This window comes from Gossypium raimondii, chromosome 9, assembly GCF_025698545.1.
Source record: "Gossypium raimondii isolate GPD5lz chromosome 9, ASM2569854v1, whole genome shotgun sequence".
In the NCBI taxonomy this organism is placed as follows: domain Eukaryota; kingdom Viridiplantae; phylum Streptophyta; class Magnoliopsida; order Malvales; family Malvaceae; genus Gossypium; species Gossypium raimondii.
The window spans coordinates 31,927,478-31,944,428 of record NC_068573.1 but is presented as its reverse complement, the minus strand read 5'-3'; the positions used below and the strand labels follow the sequence as shown (position 1 = coordinate 31,944,428).

Sequence of the window (16,951 nt, the reverse complement as noted above, 5' to 3'; positions counted from 1 at the left end):
TTCAATACTTTTCAATTTAATCCCTAAAACATGTTTTTCATCCAAAATTCTTTAATAAAACACCTTTAAACATCCATTAACATCTCAATTTCATCATAAAATAACAAAAATTATATGAACTTATCATCGGTATCTTCCAAAACTTTCAACAAATTGAGAAACTAGTAGAATACTAAGTTGGACCTAATTGTAAAAGCCTAAAAATATAAAAATTTCAAGGAAAAAGCAAGAATTAAACTTACTTGAAGCTAAAATATGGAAGACCAGCTCTAAACCCTCTTCCATGGTTGTTTCCCACCGAAATTTCAAGAAGAAATGGTATTGAAATCCTTAAAATAAAATTTGGCCATATAAACTTTATCGTAATTCCAATTTTGTCTTTAAATACATAAAAATCTTTGATTTTTTTAACGGTATGCCATCTCGGCCACTTATATTGGTCCATTTACTCTTTTAGTCCTTCCTTATTTAATTTTTAAGCTATTTAATCACTTTAGCAAGTTTTGCATCTTTTCAATTTAGTCCTTTTTAATTAATTAACTGCCGAAACATTAAAATTTTCTGACGAAACTTTAACACAACCATATTGACACTTCGTAAATATTTATAAAAATATTTACGGCTTGATTTATGACATCGAGGTCTTGATACCTCTTTTCCTCAATTTCTTGACTTAATAAATTTTTATAAAACACAAATTACTAATTCAAAAATCTTTTAAAATCATATTTGGCTCATACTTATTAATAATAAAATTTACAAGCTTATTTTCCAAATTTGGTGATCTCGTACCACTATTTTCGACATTTCTAAAAATCGATTATTACATAGTGTATTTACCATTTAAGGACCTGTAGTTTTGAATTTCATAGCTATTTAGCCCCTTCTAGCTTCTAGAATTCAATTTCTACATTTTATACAAATTTCTCATTTCCTTAATTTATCACTAAATCGATAAAATTTTTATATCAGTATTTTCATGCAACCTTCTTATCATAATGCAACCCATGTCATAATTTAAATTTTTTTTTCCTTGTCGGATTTGTGGTCCCGAAACCACTGTTCTGACTAGACCCAAAATCAACCTATGTTCTGCAAACACCCACATTTTTGCCTGTAATTTTTGCAGGCGTTGACGGAGGTGGAGAAGAGGCGCCTTTGTCGTTTTGGAGCAAGGCAGCAAAGGAGGGGTCAAGCCTTAGGATGAGGCACAGGAGGCGTGATCGAGGGGAGGGGTGCGACGGCAGAAAGAAATTAGGGTTTAGGTTTTACAGAAAATTTTTAAGTGTTTTGGGCCTTTAGACTTTGGGTTAGGTTTAAGTTAATTTTGAGTTTGTAAATTGGGTTGTTTGGGTTGAATATAATTTGGGCTTGTAAGTATTGTAAATGGACTTTTGATATTTGGACTTTTTATTTATTATTTTTATTTGGTTTTGGGCCTGGGTAGAATTGGCCTGTTACATTAGAATTTGGATGAAATTAAATTAGTGGGAGGTATAGTTAACGTTGGTTTAAATGTAGTTTTAGTTTAATCATAAGTCTATATTTGAGAAATTAAGTCTTAGTTGTATTTGGATTAATAAAAAAAATCAAAGTTGATGTAAATAAGTTTAGATAATCCAACGATTATTAAAACGCAAAATTATATATTTGTTTTCTTAAAATCCAAACTTGAAAGACTACATGGTTGAAAATGAGAAAGAAAGCTGACCATTTTTGTTTTTCTAGTCTGGAAAGATTTTCTCGGGAAAAAAATTTCTTGAAATTTTTATTGACCCATGTTTTATTGAGCTACGACCGTCTACGAGGAAAATCAAGACAAGGGACGAAATTGATAAATGCAATTTTTTATTTTTTATTAAGGGCAAATTGTACCAATTTATATAAGGGATAATATATATTTGATAAGCCTTTGAACTTTAGTATTGTAGTTAAATAAGCCCTTATATTTTTGTTACATTCTAATAAGCCCTCAAACTTTAATTGATACTCAAATGAGTCCTTAAAATTTCTAACTATTAAATTAAATAAGGACAAATCTCAAAGCAATACATGAACTTTAGTTTAATGTGCAATTTTATTCATGAACTTTTATTTTGTGCAATGTTATACAAAAAATTATATAACGTCATTTTATATTTATATATTGTACACAAATAATTATATTTAACCAATGTAAAAATAAGGGTAAAATGATCTCTCCATTCCCTCTCAAAAATTTTGGAGCAATTTAATCCCTATCTTTTATGAAAGTGAGCAATTAAGGTGGCATCAGGCTGTCAAGTGAGAAGGGAAAGACGAGAGTCGTAGTTCAAGTTCAATGCATAAATACATATACATATGGATAATATACATGCATGTGATTGTCGCAAATCTACCTATTGAAGTAAGCGTACTACTGTTTCCTGACTCGGTTTATACATGATAATATCGAATGTCAAGAATTGGATTGAATTGAATACAATAGAACAAGCATGATATGAATTGATAAATGATATGTGATATATGATACGTATTGATGATGAAAATGGTATGGGATCATGTAATTTGAATCGGTTTATAATATGCAATTGAAACATTAGTTACCTTATTAACTGTTCGGGCATAGTCGAATATAGTTGGCATGCCATAAGATTAGATTATGTACAAGTTATACTTCGTTATATACCGATGAGCTCTAGGCGTATATTACTTCTGACTTTCTGATAACTGCTAGGCACACATTTTACATTGGATATATTGATGAGTGTTAGGCGTAAATTTTACTTCAGTCGTTTTGATGAGGCACTGATTGCCAGATTGACATGATGTTTTGATGATCCGTGTATCTGTCCTTGGTCCGTGCTCATCTAATAGGGGTTATAAAACGTAAACTGGCTGCCCGATAACTATACCGATGAGTGTTAGGCACAAATTATACTTCGATCGTTTCGATGAGGCACTGACTGCCAGATTGACGTGGTGGTCGGATGATCCGTGTATCCGTCCTTGGTCCATGTCCAACTAATAGGGGTTATAAAACGTAAACTGGCTAAACGGTTATTTATGTGAAATGTGATAATTGATAGCATGTGAAAAATCATGCGAAGCGGTTAAAAACGAGCACTGAGGACCGGTTTGAATATGAATGATTCAATAGATGAGATAGTAAAATGAATACTCAAATTTGATATTACATGAAAGTGAATTAGACTTTACTAACTGAAAGCATAATGTTAAATGTTCACATGAATTACCATATGAAATTGGACATCAAATTGGTATATATATTTGTGTAGATGATGAAATTAATTGGAAATTGAATTTGATAGGTGGATATAAAGCATGAAATGATATGTTGATATGAAATTAATTTGAAATTGGTAGTACAATTGTAACAACCTGTTTTCAGTAAAATCGGAACAGTAGTTTCAGGACCACAAATCTGATATGAAAATATTTATTTTATTATTATTTTAATGTCTACGAAATATTAGCAAGGTCGTAAAAATTTCGTTAAGAAATTTTATCGTTTGCATGCTTAATTTGGTAAAAAGGACTAAATTGCAAAAGGTGCAAATTTTAAGTTCTATAAGATAAAAGTAACAAATAGCTATAGAACCTCAAATTAAGAGTACTTAAATGGTAATTATACCATTTGAAATATGAGTGGACATTTATGGGCATGAATTATATAATTTTTAAGTTAAAGATCAAAGGTTAAATAAGTAAATTAAAAAATAAGCTAAGTAAAATAAAGAATAACAAAATGTCATCTTCCAAACAAGCTTTCATCCACAGAAAATAAAACTTAGAAACTCTATTGAAGAGGTTTCAAGGTTTAGCCAAGTCTCCTTTGTGCATTTAAGTCTGATTTCGTCCCGTTTTTAATGATTTCTATGTTTTTGAAGTCGTTGTAGCTTAATCTAGCTAGCTCAGGGACTAATTTGCAAAAAATTTAAAAGGTTAGGGTCTTGCCATGAATGCATTCATGTGACTTTTGATGTTTGATGGAAGAAAATGAATCCTTATTGGTATATAAACAACTTTTGTAAAGTGATTTTTGTTGAATTTGTCAATTAGGGTTGTATTTGTAAATTTTGTAAAATACAAGGTGAAAATTGTGAAATAATGAATTGTATGAGTTAATATGGACTTATATGGAATTCAGCTAGCTTGGGTAGGGATAAAATTGTATGAATTTTAATTTACGAGCTTAAAGACTAAATTGTAAAAAATAAAAACAATAAGGGTAAAAGCATAATTTTTGCAAAATATGATTTATGAATTGAATTGAATAGAATGGTTATTGAATGGATTGAATTTGATTATTTAAATCAAGTTAAGCCTCGTACGAATATAGATCGAGGGAAAGATAAAGTGTCGGACTAGTCGATCTTATTTCACCGTTTTGTGATCGAGGTAAGTTCGTATGTTTAAATAGCATTTTAATGTATTTGATTTAAATGTTATTATATTGTTTATCATATCATGTCATGACGGAAAATCCAACGATGTTACGACTATCGAGTCCTGTTTGAACCTTAGGAATATATAGGATACAAATGACATGTCATTAGTGTTATCAAGTTTTGGGTGCTGGTCCTGAATGTTCTAGCGGTGGCTGAGTTCTGGCATTTGTTGTGGATACTCGACAACTTGTGTGAACAGCATCGCATGGCTACGTTCTGACAGACAGCTTGTGTGAGTAGACCCATTTATGGCTCAAGAGAGCATTTATGTAAAGGAAAATGAAAGGAATGGTTTCAACCATATGTTAGCACACATTGTGTGAGATTTCCTGCGTATCTGATATTATTCTAAGTGGTTCAACGACATGTAAAGGGAAGGAACGGTAAATGTTTCGATTGATAATGTCATGAATTCATGGAAAGGTACGAATTGTTGATGATCAAAGTGTGTATATAGTCATGTTTATGAAACGTATGTATGCTTATATGCTATATTCATTAAAGCTATCTTACGATGTGGTGATCTTTGCTAAGATATATGTTATATATAATGTTCAATTCACCTTGTTCACTTCACTAATAGAATTAAATATAGTTCCTCCATTCCTATCCAATTCTTGTAAAATAGAACCTTCTCCATCGTATTTGACTCCTATAGGATTCGGCCCATCATTACTAGTTTCTCCCAGCCTTCCTGTGTTCAAAGCCACCCAGAATTCCACTTTTTCATTCATCTTACTGTTATCGGGAACTCTAGGTAACTCGGCAAACACTTTTGGCTTGTTTTGTTTAGTCCATTAACATCTTCAAGGTTGAATTTCAATATTCTCTTTCGTATAGTTTCTGCCAACGATTTTGTCTCAAAGCTACCCCATTCGGAAACATCTTTGTACATTACAGATGCCCTTTTTGCACGCGGATCATATCTGAGCAATCTTCCAGTTCAGTCAGTTGATGATCTCGATAAAAGGTCCGCATACCTACACACACATGCAAGTATTCATGAGTTTTAAATAACAAACAATACTTGTATCAAGAGCAACCTTAAATTAAATAAAATATAAGAAAAACCTCATTTGAAAAATAATATTGGTATCTATAAAATAAACAACTCCCGTGTTGATATCGATGTCTAACCCATTTGTAAATCTAAATGGGATTCCCTAGGATGAATTGGCAAGAACTTGTGCTACGCCCCCTTTGGGCCCAACCATTAGCAAACCAAAGTATGCGCCTGCAATATAAAGATTGCATGTTGCTTTGTTAAAATTTAAACCCAAAGTCCTTCCGCATATAGGTTCAAGCATGGGATTTGTCGACCCGTCACATAACCTCCTTTCCCTGATCCAACAAAGAAAAAAAACCTGTCAATTAGTTCACTATTATGTCAACAAAATGATAAAAAAAAAAGATGATGATAAATTAATACTTGGTTAATGAAGGAATAGCAAATTCTTTCCAACCAAAATTCGGTTCATGCTTAAGTATTCTCTCGTCGGATACACCAACGTATGGCCCTTCGCCTTTACAATCGAAGGCGATGCTCTCGAGTCCTGCAACATCAGTAAGATTAAGTTGATTATAACTTTTTGGAATAACAGTACGACTCTGATAAGATTGATTGATGAAAACGAAGCAAAACATAAGAAACAAAAACTTGAATGAATTCATCATCATTGAATTAAGCAAAGAATTAAAATATATAACAGTTAAAGAAACAGTAATTGAAGAATGAAGCTGAGATATATATTTATAGAGCAAGTAATTTACATAAATCAGAATTTCGATTAAATTAAATTAGTGGGAGCTATAGTTAACGTTGGTTTAAATGTAATTCTTTTTATTATTATTATTATTATTATTATTATAAATTTTAATTTTTTTATTTAAACCTAAATCGTGTTGTTTTATAAGTTTACGTGTACAAATTTAAGTCATGTTTATATAAATAGAAATAAGTAATTCTAGTTTAATCATAAGTTTGTATTTAAACAAATTAAGTCATGTTTTATTTTAGCTGTATTTGAATTAATAAAAAAATCATAATTTATTAAATCTGTTTATTCTGTTAATCCATTGGTGATTTTCTTTTTCAATTATTATTTCAGTTTTTGGTTCAGTCGACCAAAGCAAAAGTTCATTTAAGGTCAAATTCTACTATATTAAGCCTTTATACATGGACTAATAGCACAATTTAACCTTTATTTTATCAATGTTCATATAGATTTTTTTTTTTATTAATAAACTGAGTCGGAGAATCCGGAAATAGCAAAGGGTCGACGACCAAGGCACGGCGAAGCCGCCTAACCAGGTAAAAGGACATCCAAATCGTCACTTTGGAACATCAAAATTTCTGTTATCCAACAATAGAGCAAAGAAGGAATCAAGCCGGTAACTTGGGCTTTTGGCCATTATGACAAGATCCATTTTAATGTGGATAATTTCCAAGGTAGGACCAAGCAAAGATACATTGTTATTGTCATAAAACCCAAATACACTTAAGACTCGACGCATAGCATCCCAGGCGATGCTGCGCTCTAAGGCCTGAGGAAGCCGCAAGAGCAAAGAAAAAAGCCATCTCCTTTGTGATGGAGATCTAGTGTAAATGAGATAGTTCAAGTTTAGCACCAAAAAGAAAGCATCATCATCATTTTACAAAATGGTCAAAATCCAAGGCACTAAATTGCGTGATCATGAGTGATGCATTTGATAAGCCATGTGCATTTCCTGTTATTGAAGATGTAGATATTGCAATTGATATATAAACTAAACTATTTATTGCAAACTAAGAAGCCCCCATCAAACTCAAACCATGCACATGTTTCATTTCTGCACAAGGTCAATGTACATATACATACCCACCATTCTCAAATTTGTAAAAAAAGATTCATGACAGATGATAATATGGTTATGCTTTATGTTGCTTCCTCCTTTGAAATACGACACACATTCGGACATGAGTGAAGAAATATAACCCTTCAAATAAATCGAAAAATATGTAATGAATTTTGAACATGCATGTATTGAACACATACTCAATCACAAACAATAAAGACGACAAGACAAAAAAGAAAGAAACAAGATGCGGTCGTCATCGTCCTCATGCTTCATATGGATGGAACTGGATACCTTTCTTTTTCTTCCGTTGGATACTTAAATTGCCATTCACAATTAGCTGCTATACTTTACATACATACATACATCCCTATTTTGTTAAACTATCTCCTCTTTTCTCTCCTTCTCTAACCGGGGGCTGCTTTTTCGAACCTCTTCATGTTTTGAATATGGGAAAAACTCAAGAAGTTCAACTCCACATCATTGGTAAGTAGACTCCTATGTTTACTCAAATTCATATATCAAATACGGGTACGTATCTTATATAAAAGTTCTTCTAGTATATTTTATGGGATCATATTCTCATGTCATATAAGTCGAACACAAATACCAAATATAAATAAAGGGACCAACATAGAAAAAGCACACATGAATATCAGAGAAGCAAACTACAAAATGGATTTTAGAGTTCTCTATATTTCTGTTGTTATTTACAGAAAGATAGCAATCAAGCCAACTCTCTTGTTTAATCTCTATGCTCTATCACTATGTTTTAGGTTTCAAAGTCAAAGCAACAATCTCTACCTCTAGAAGCAATGTTGTAAGAATCAGACCGGTTTTTTTATTTCACTTTCCAATTTTTACTGGCTCACAATGATTCTCCCTATTCGATCATATGACACCGGTCAAACTACTATTTTCTGTTTCAATCGGCCAATCAAATATGTCTCTAACAGCACTACAGCTTTTTGAGGGTCGGATTTTTTTGCCTATGCTAAAAAATTGTCCGATATTTGAGAAGATTAACAATTTATTAGGCTTAGAGAAAGGCTTAAACAAAAAATAAGATCTGATTGAAAAATGGATTGAATTTTGAACATAACATTTTTTTTTGCCTATTTGATTCATTTTACAATTAATATTAGACTTAAATATAAAATTAAACCTCAAATTATACCACTTTACCACTTTTCTCAGTTAGTAACCTAAAAGTTCTTTATCATCAAAAGTGGTACCTAAACTATGAATCTCGTTATAGTAAAAAAAATGAACGTCTCATTTTACCCAAAACATTATACCAGCCAATAAGAACATGGCATGTGGCATGTTCTTTGACTTCGTATGTGGGATAGAATGAAACAAAATTGATGGTTTAGGTACCACTTTAGACTAAAAAAGGCCTTAAGTACCTAAGTGGAAAAAATGATATGGTTTAGGGACCAATTTGTAGTTAAGCCTTAATATTATAGAGTTTAGAAGGAATTGATCATTTTTACGGCTTTTTGTTTCTTTATTTTTTCCTTTTATGGATGTAGAGAGATGCCAAGAAATAATGCAACATGATTAATTAGAATTATTATCTGATTATCACTTTGCTTTTTACAACTTAATTTTACTTTTTAAGCGTTATGATGTTTTATTTTAAAAGTGTTATCAAAATAATTTTCTTACTCATTACAATGATGAAGTTATATGTTTAATTTGCATATCTAGGCTTTTGTTTCTAACAAATCTGACAATTGATATTATTTTTCATATAATATTAGCATTTAAAGTAGTAATGTTTATATAATTCTTTTCAATATATTAATAGTTTGTTTTATATAGATATTGGCAAATTCATGTGTTATATAAGTTTTAATATCATACATGTTAGCATGTGATTTTACATTCTTAATTTTTATTTCATTAAATGATATATTTTTACTTCATTCAAATTGCCAAAATGATCAAAATTTATAAATTATTTTGATAATTAAAATATTATAGAATGAAAAATTTTCAAACAATAGAATAAAAATAATGAAAGCCAAACCATTTTAGTGATTTTTTAAGCTACCACTTGAATGAAAATGCCCAAATGCAATGCATCTATTTTATAGTAATAAATTTTAATTTTATAGTATATATTTAAAATACCCATCAAAATTTTAATTCAACATTGAATAATTTTAAATTACATTGAAAGTATAATTTAACATATATACCAAGCATAATTGAACCTATATTAAATTTTAATGATATTAAAATTTTATCCTGATATCGATTTAGTAAACAATAAGCAATAAAAATAATTTTCATCAGTTCAAAAGATTATTTACATTTATGTTTTTATACATATTATAGATTTGTTTTGTTGTCATGTCGTATTATGCTTTTATTATTTTTTTCATGTTATATTCATGCATTTAGGTTTGCAATGTCGGAATGAATGTTAGATATTAATTCTTCAAGAAAAATGATGAGTCGAAACGACATAGAGAAAAAGCAGACATTTTAGGTTTGCAAAATATAACAGATAAAGAAACCCATTTGACAATTATTCAAATGTTTTTCTAACAGTTCAAGAAGTAAAGGAAGAAAACTCACCTCAATATCAGAATAGCAAGAAACTGGCAAGCCATGAACCAAGGAACTATAAGTGGTGGATCAACATCATCATGTATGCATTCTTTGTAATCTTCGGTCAGTCGGCATCAACACTCTTGGGGCGCCTATACTATGACAAAGGCGGGAAGAGCGTATGGGTTGCTACACTCGCACAACTCGCAGGCTTCCCAATTGTCATACTATGTTACTGCTTAGCACCACCAAAAAGTTGCACCAAAAATGAGCAGATACGGCAGCCATCAGCGGTCATACTGGCATTGGTCTATTTCTCTTTCGGTATTTGCCTAGTGGCATACAGCTTGATGTATTCTATTGGACTCTTACACCTTCCGGTATCGACTTTTTCCCTCATTTGTGCATCCCAATTGGCCTTCAATGCTCTCTTCTCATTCTTCCTACATTCACAAAAGTTCACTCCATTTATAATCAATTCACTAGTTCTACTAACAATATCCTCCTCCCTCCTGATATTTCAAACCAATCCAGCAAGCCATGTTGAAGTCCCTAAAGGAAAATATGCAATCGGATTCATTTGCACCATTGGTGCTTCTGCTGGGTACGGTTTGATGCTTTCTCTAACACAACTCACCTTCAGAAAGCTTCTAAAAGGAGAAACACACGCAAAGGTGTTCGAAATGGTTATATATCAGTCACTAGTTGCGACTTCTGCTGCCATTCTGGGACTTTTCATCAGCGGAGAATGGAAAGGTTTGTCAATAGAAGTAGAAGAGTTTGAACTCGGTAAGTTTTCCTATGCAATGACCCTGATTGAAACAGCTATAGCTTCACAGCTTTTTGTCATCGGCGCAATGGGATTGATTTTCAAAGTTTCTTCGCTCTTCTCCAATGCCATAAGTGTCTTGGGTTTGCCTGTTATTCCAATTCTAGCTGTGATCTTTTTCCATGACAAAATGGATGCAGTGAAGGCAATTGCCATGGTCTTGGCGATATGGGGCTTTGTTTCATATGTTTACCAGTGTTATCTTGACAATCAAAGCTCTAAGAATGAATATCGAAACGGTAGTGAAGTTTCGAAGAGTCCTTTACTCGAAGAGGCTAGTTAACAGATTAAGTATGGCTTCCACAGTTCTATATGAGATTGTCATTTTCTGCAAAACAAGAAATACAACCCCAAAAGTAATCTTTCTTCATCCTTCTCAATGCAGAGTCATAGATAACCAAACTCTAAAATAGCTCTAGCAAACTAAATACAATTCAGTAATGCCCACGTATTCTCTGTTTTGGATATAACTTCATCCGAAATGGCTAGTGATACAGCTTAACTAAAGCACCAAGCTAGACCATGCTAGTTGGTATAGGAGAAGAAAATAATTATCTAATTGGTTTCCACTAGCCCCATTCTGTAACAGTGTGTATAAAAGCAAAAGCAGGAGGGAGTAAAAACAGAGAAAAGAAAGATGCCATAAAACAATGGTGTGTTCAAAAACAACAGGGAAGATTAGACAAATGAATCTAAGAATCAACCCATTACTGATGTGCAAAAAAGAAAGAAAGAAACATGTTTATGTTCGGCTAAATGAACAGCCATTAATGATCAACATGTCAATAGGGTTCATTGAAGCTCATAGTTAATAAGCCAAGTCAAGGCTCTTTATCAGGTTTATTTTAAATCTTAGAAACTGGTGCATTCGCCCTGAATATAGGTACTATATCACAAACTAGAGAGAGAATGCTTGGAAATGAGTCAAACTTCAGTGAGTCATACACACTAGTTCCTTGCTGGCTGGTTTGTGACATATACGTAAGAATTCTCAATGTTCAATCCAAGCTTAAAAAATATATATGATTATTCAAGCCAAATCTCCAAGATAGCTCAAGAACCTAAACAAATAATGCAATGTTGCTTGCTCTCATCCAAAAAATGATATAAAGTTAGAGGCAAAAATAGTAGAAAAAGGATAGGAAATTTGGACCAAGCTATGTAGGAATTTAATCATATTAACTAATCTACTTTACAAAATCACAGAAACAGAAGTTGATCCAGAACTTTGTTAGGAAACCAGAAACTCTTTCCTAACTTTATCACATGAACCCTTCAAACACAAAAACCAAACAGAACACTGAACACAATCTAATAATCTTTATTGCCATCAACAGATTTTGTAAATCTTAAAGCGCATTAACAATACTGGAAATACAGTGACTCCCAAGGTACCTAGGACCTTTCCTACAAACCATCAGGCCACCCCTGTCTTCACTTATTTTTAAGGATTTATATTTGATGCACTAATATTGTATACACTATCAATGAACTAGAATCAATTAATTTCATTTCTAATGATGCAGTATCATCTGGTTCATTGATGGTGTAGAATTATATACACTGTTAATACATCAAATAGTAAACCTTTCTTTAATACAAATATCACACAATAACTGTCATTAACTACTAGGGACAATAATTTAAATACAAATAACACACAAAAAGTCAAAAACCATCCTCAAATGCTAGGGACAATAATGTAAATACAAATACATAATAAATAATAAAATAACAGAGTTAAATTAGGCCTTATTTACACCCGGGTATAGACCCTAGGACCTGCATGCCTAAAAAACTTATTCCTAAAGACTTCACATTCAGGCTGTGAAATAATAAGCTGGAAGTCTCTTAATATATATGGTCTTTGTTAAAAGATCAATTGTAATGTTACTACTGAAATTTTGAGCTGATTTATATAACATCCTATTGTTCTTTTTGCCAAATATCAGAGTCTACATTAAATCATGTTGTAGTAATGAACCCAACTCAACACAAAAATACAAAAATCTTAGTGGAGGGAAAGAAACTTTATATAGTAGAATATGATAATAAGAAAATAATCTAAGAAGTTAAGTGAGAGTACCCATCAGCAGCTGACTTAATTATCTACATCAGGCAACCTACATAATGAGTCCGAGGGTATTTTCTCTGCAGTTGCGGCCATTGCACAAAGAACTGATCAGCAATCCTTAACTTGTAAAGCAACAAACCACTTAAAGAGAGTCTTTTTACTCTTGCAATGCTCTCAACATAAAAAATGGATGACCATCGAATTCCAACCACCTGCAAGCAAAATTCGAAAGAAAAATGGCTAACCTCCAATTTTCTTAGAAGTAGAAATGTATGCATTGAACTTATCTTCTTTTTTCCTATTTGGAAAAATCCCAACGGAGAAAGGGAATACAAAATAAAATGGGTTAGGAAGGAAAATGCAAACCTTGAAAAAGAATGCAATTACACATAGAGGAATACAAGTACCAGGGCCATTGCAAAGAACCTGTAATGAAGAACAAAGTTTTTAGAAAGAAACTTGAGCGCAAACATCGCTTTTAAGCAAATGCAACAAAATTGGAAGAGAAGAAAAACAGAACAGAGGCAGAAAAATACCACTTGAGGTCTGATTTTAATCATCAGCCACAATGCATGAGCCATGGCAACTAAAGTTGTCCAAACAGAAGTTACATATGATTGACCAACTTCCCTGCTTCTATAGATCTCCATAAATTCTGCAGAGAGTCCCTTGGTCTCACTCTGTGATTGAAATAAAGTTAAGGAAACCTCTTTTATGAACAGAAAAAACAGGAACATGATTATGAACCACAGTTCTGCTTCTTAAGAAGCAGAACTGCAGCAATTATCTCCTCATCCATATAAGTGACAAACACAGGTAAGTTCAATTTTTTGTTCAAGATTTTCTTTGTATTTGGAAGGCTATGTCCCTGTATCCTCATCAATATAAGCGACAAACACAGGTGTTGAATGCAGGTGCCTCAACAAAAATGAAGTGTAAGAGTAAAATAGATAGAAAAACAGCAAAATAGTAGTACTACTAATATAAGAAATCTGGCAAGATCATTCAAAACGAAGACATAAGAGCAAAAAAGAAGTTCTGAAAAATACTTATGCCAGGAAGAAATTATTGGATCTAGTTTCTTGGACAGTCTAGGGTCGGTGATTGTCCAATAAATCATACATGAAAGTCTGAAATTAGGCTCTCTGTTGTGAAAGATTTAGAACATTGCTTATCAATGGAAATTAAATTGTGATTTTTCCAAGAAAAGAGGTAAAAAGTTAACTACATTCACATACAAGGGGGCAAAAAAGGAAGTAACAAGAAAATCTAAATAATAGATAAATGGTTCAAGATGGCTTTTGAGAACTTGAATTTCAAAAATATCGTAAGTTGTGTGGTAAAAGACATATAAATGTAACATTCATGATTACTTCACCAAGTACATATATTTGCTGGATGTCAACTTAGTTGTGAATTTGAAACTCCTATAGAGGATTATGAAATTGAAATAAATGTTTTCTATCTTTTACATATATAATTTATTCATAATGCATGCATCTCATTCTCAGAATTCATATAAGCAAATGCAATCCAAATCCAAATTTCCAAACTCATGATTCCAGACATAAGATGACAGATGATTTCATTGAACTATAATATATAAATAGTAATCATACAAACACAAAATCACATTAAACAAATCGAAATCCAACGAATAAAAGAACAAAAGGCAATGAACAAAATCTTAATAGCAATTTATGAGAGAATGAAGAGAAAAATGAAGTTACCGAATCAGCCAAAGAATTCTCCAATACACGAGCTTTTTGAAGACTCATATTATCAGTAGCAGCGGCGATATAGAACCTCGGTGTAAACCTTTCCTTTCGCAAAACTAACAAGAGATTAATCATCTCCGCTGTATGACCTCCTATACCGAGAAATCATACGATCTGAAGATCATAATCAAACATCGTAAAATCAAAAGCAAATAAGAAAAAACAAAAAAGCGCACCTGAACCTAAAACAATGAGAGTGCTGAGAGGCCGCTGCGGAGAAACTCTTTTGCCTAGTGGCTTGCCGGTTCGGTAAATGACGTTAAGAACTCGGTGTAGGAAAATGGTGATGAAAGTGATCAAACAAGTGATCGGAAGATTTGAAGATAAATTTGCAAAGCAAAAGCTACTGTTCTTCTCCATTTCTTGATCTTTCTCAATGAAATTACGTGCTGGATGAACTGTGAACCGAGATTAAGGAATTGAAATATATATAGTGAAATTGAAAATATTATTCTAAATTATATTATTTCAATTAAGAATAATATTTTGACAGAAAATGAGAAGAGAAAAAAATGCTTATAAAGTTGCATTCAACGATACAAAAGCTCCGCCGCCCCTGGGTGGAGACCTGGTCTTACCGCGATTCCACGGCGTTTTTATTTTTTAATGGTTATTTAAGGTAAAAACACCTCTCCAGCCCTTCTTAATTTTGATATTGAGCAAATTGATCTCTTATAAAACAAATGTAACAAATTAATCCTCCCGATTTCAAAAGTGAACAAGGACAATTAATCAAGGTCAATTGTACATAATTTCTATTAGTAAAATAATAAATTTAGCCAATTATGTGTACATATTTTATCAACTTGATCTTAATTCTAAAAATTCAACAAATTTAAGCTCAATATTTTTAGAATCATGACTAAATTGTAAAACGGGCCTAGGATAGCGAAATTGGTTTGTGCTAACATAATTTGCCTTCTTTACATATCTACTAAGTATCTAATCTTATAGTAATGATGGGTGTGTTATTTATTCGTGATGATTTTAATAAATAATAAATAATAATTAAGTGTTTATTATTGAAAAATGAACATGAATGATTAATTGGTGATAAACTATAAATGGACTTAATTATAAATGAAGGCTTAAATCATATTTGTATTATAAAATAAGTTGTACCATGATAAATTTAGTTGACTATAATATCATTTACTATTAAGACGGTTAAGTAGATGTATAAGATATGATTGACACTATGAAAGTATAATGAAATGAATGAAGTAATGTCTGTACTTTCGTAATTTGTTTTATTTTTCATGAATTTAATTAAGTAATTAAGTCTGTTGATTTGCTAGTGATAAATGATACTCTGAGTATGTTTGATTATGCTTTGGTGGCCTTCGACACATTTGGTAATTTTGCTAGGTATGTGCATGTAGAATTTACTATGAAATTATAATGTTAAACACTATGGCATTATGACGAGTAATATGTGAAATTATGTGTTCTTGTTGATTAAATGTTATAGAATGATATTGAGAAAAATTATATGTGTATGGTTGGTATAAAAGATCGAAACTATGAATATTGCATGTAATGGTACTATGGAATTATGAAACCGTCCTATTAAACAATGCTAGATATAGTCAGGGTATAGTTGGCCTGTCATAGGATTTGTATATGTTGTTGGTGGGAGCATTCTGTCACATTAGTGCAATACATTCTAGCACCTTGGTGTGATTCATTTTGTGGAGTGTTAGAGGGATCAGTGCATTTATACTTGATCAGAGTTTTGGTGTTTATTATAGAGTGTTAGAGGATTAATCTGCATACCCATACTTGTGTCTGCATCCAATTAATAAGGGCTAAAAGTAAATTATGATATGACATTCTGATTTGATAATGAAATGTTATTCTTATTTTAATGAATAAATATCATCTTGATTCTGAATATGATATGTCATTTTGATTTGATAATAAAATGTCACTCTGACTCTAATAATCAAATGTCATCCCAGTTCTGATAATGAAATGTTATTCTAATTATAAAATATGATAATGGTCATACTGAGATGAATGTGGAATGTTCTTGACATTGCGATTGATTAAATGAAATGATATCATGAAATTGTTTGTAAATTGATATAAAGCATTAGTAGCATGCTTGTTATTTTCATGATCTTATGTTTGAACTCCAAATTATGTTAGTACTTAGCGTACAATTTTGTTTACTTCCGTGCACGAGTTATATTTTGGTTCTTGAAGTGTTTGTAAGTTCTATAACATCCAAGTCTTCAACACTTACAGCTCAACAATATTTGTAATGTGTTAATTTTGATTAGTTATAATTGACATGTACCTAAGATGTCAAGTAGTATTTTGGCGTCTTTATGGTATTTTGGATTGTAAATGTTATTATGGCGCTTGTGTTAGTAATGATAATTATGATGTTTGGTTGAAATTATTAGAAGTATATGTT

The 16,951-nt window shown here is 31.7% G+C and overlaps 2 protein-coding genes and 1 pseudogene across 6 annotated transcripts; 1 reads left to right on the top strand and 2 right to left on the bottom strand.

Moving 5' to 3' along the window:
* Positions 1-4,865: 4,865 nt before the first annotated feature.
* Positions 4,866-7,726, bottom strand: LOC105797636 (protein STRICTOSIDINE SYNTHASE-LIKE 10-like; annotated as a pseudogene).
* On the bottom strand, positions 7,409-15,094 carry LOC105799028 (UDP-N-acetylglucosamine transferase subunit ALG14). Of its 5 annotated transcripts, none has more exons than XM_052621078.1 (7): positions 14,706-15,094; positions 14,482-14,621; positions 13,288-13,431; positions 13,118-13,177; positions 12,913-12,963; positions 12,764-12,828; positions 7,409-11,005 (listed from the first exon to the last, which is right to left on the bottom strand). In XM_052621078.1, the coding sequence occupies exons 1-6, from the start codon at positions 14,887-14,889 to the stop codon at positions 12,787-12,789; spliced, it is 621 nt and encodes a 206-aa protein (XP_052477038.1). In that variant the 5' UTR covers positions 14,890-15,094; the 3' UTR covers positions 7,409-11,005; positions 12,764-12,786. The 5 variants fall into 5 exon arrangements, 4 of the variants coding, with proteins under 4 accessions (XP_052477038.1, XP_052477039.1, XP_012484801.1 ...); XM_052621079.1 differs by having other exon boundaries at positions 7,409-10,291; XR_008188852.1 differs by having other exon boundaries at positions 7,409-10,291; positions 10,486-12,963.
* On the top strand, positions 7,736-10,960 carry LOC105799025 (probable purine permease 10). Its single transcript, XM_012629343.2, has 2 exons — positions 7,736-7,772; positions 9,849-10,960. The coding sequence occupies exons 1-2, from the start codon at positions 7,736-7,738 to the stop codon at positions 10,958-10,960; spliced, it is 1,149 nt and encodes a 382-aa protein (XP_012484797.2).
* Positions 15,095-16,951: the final 1,857 nt, after the last annotated feature.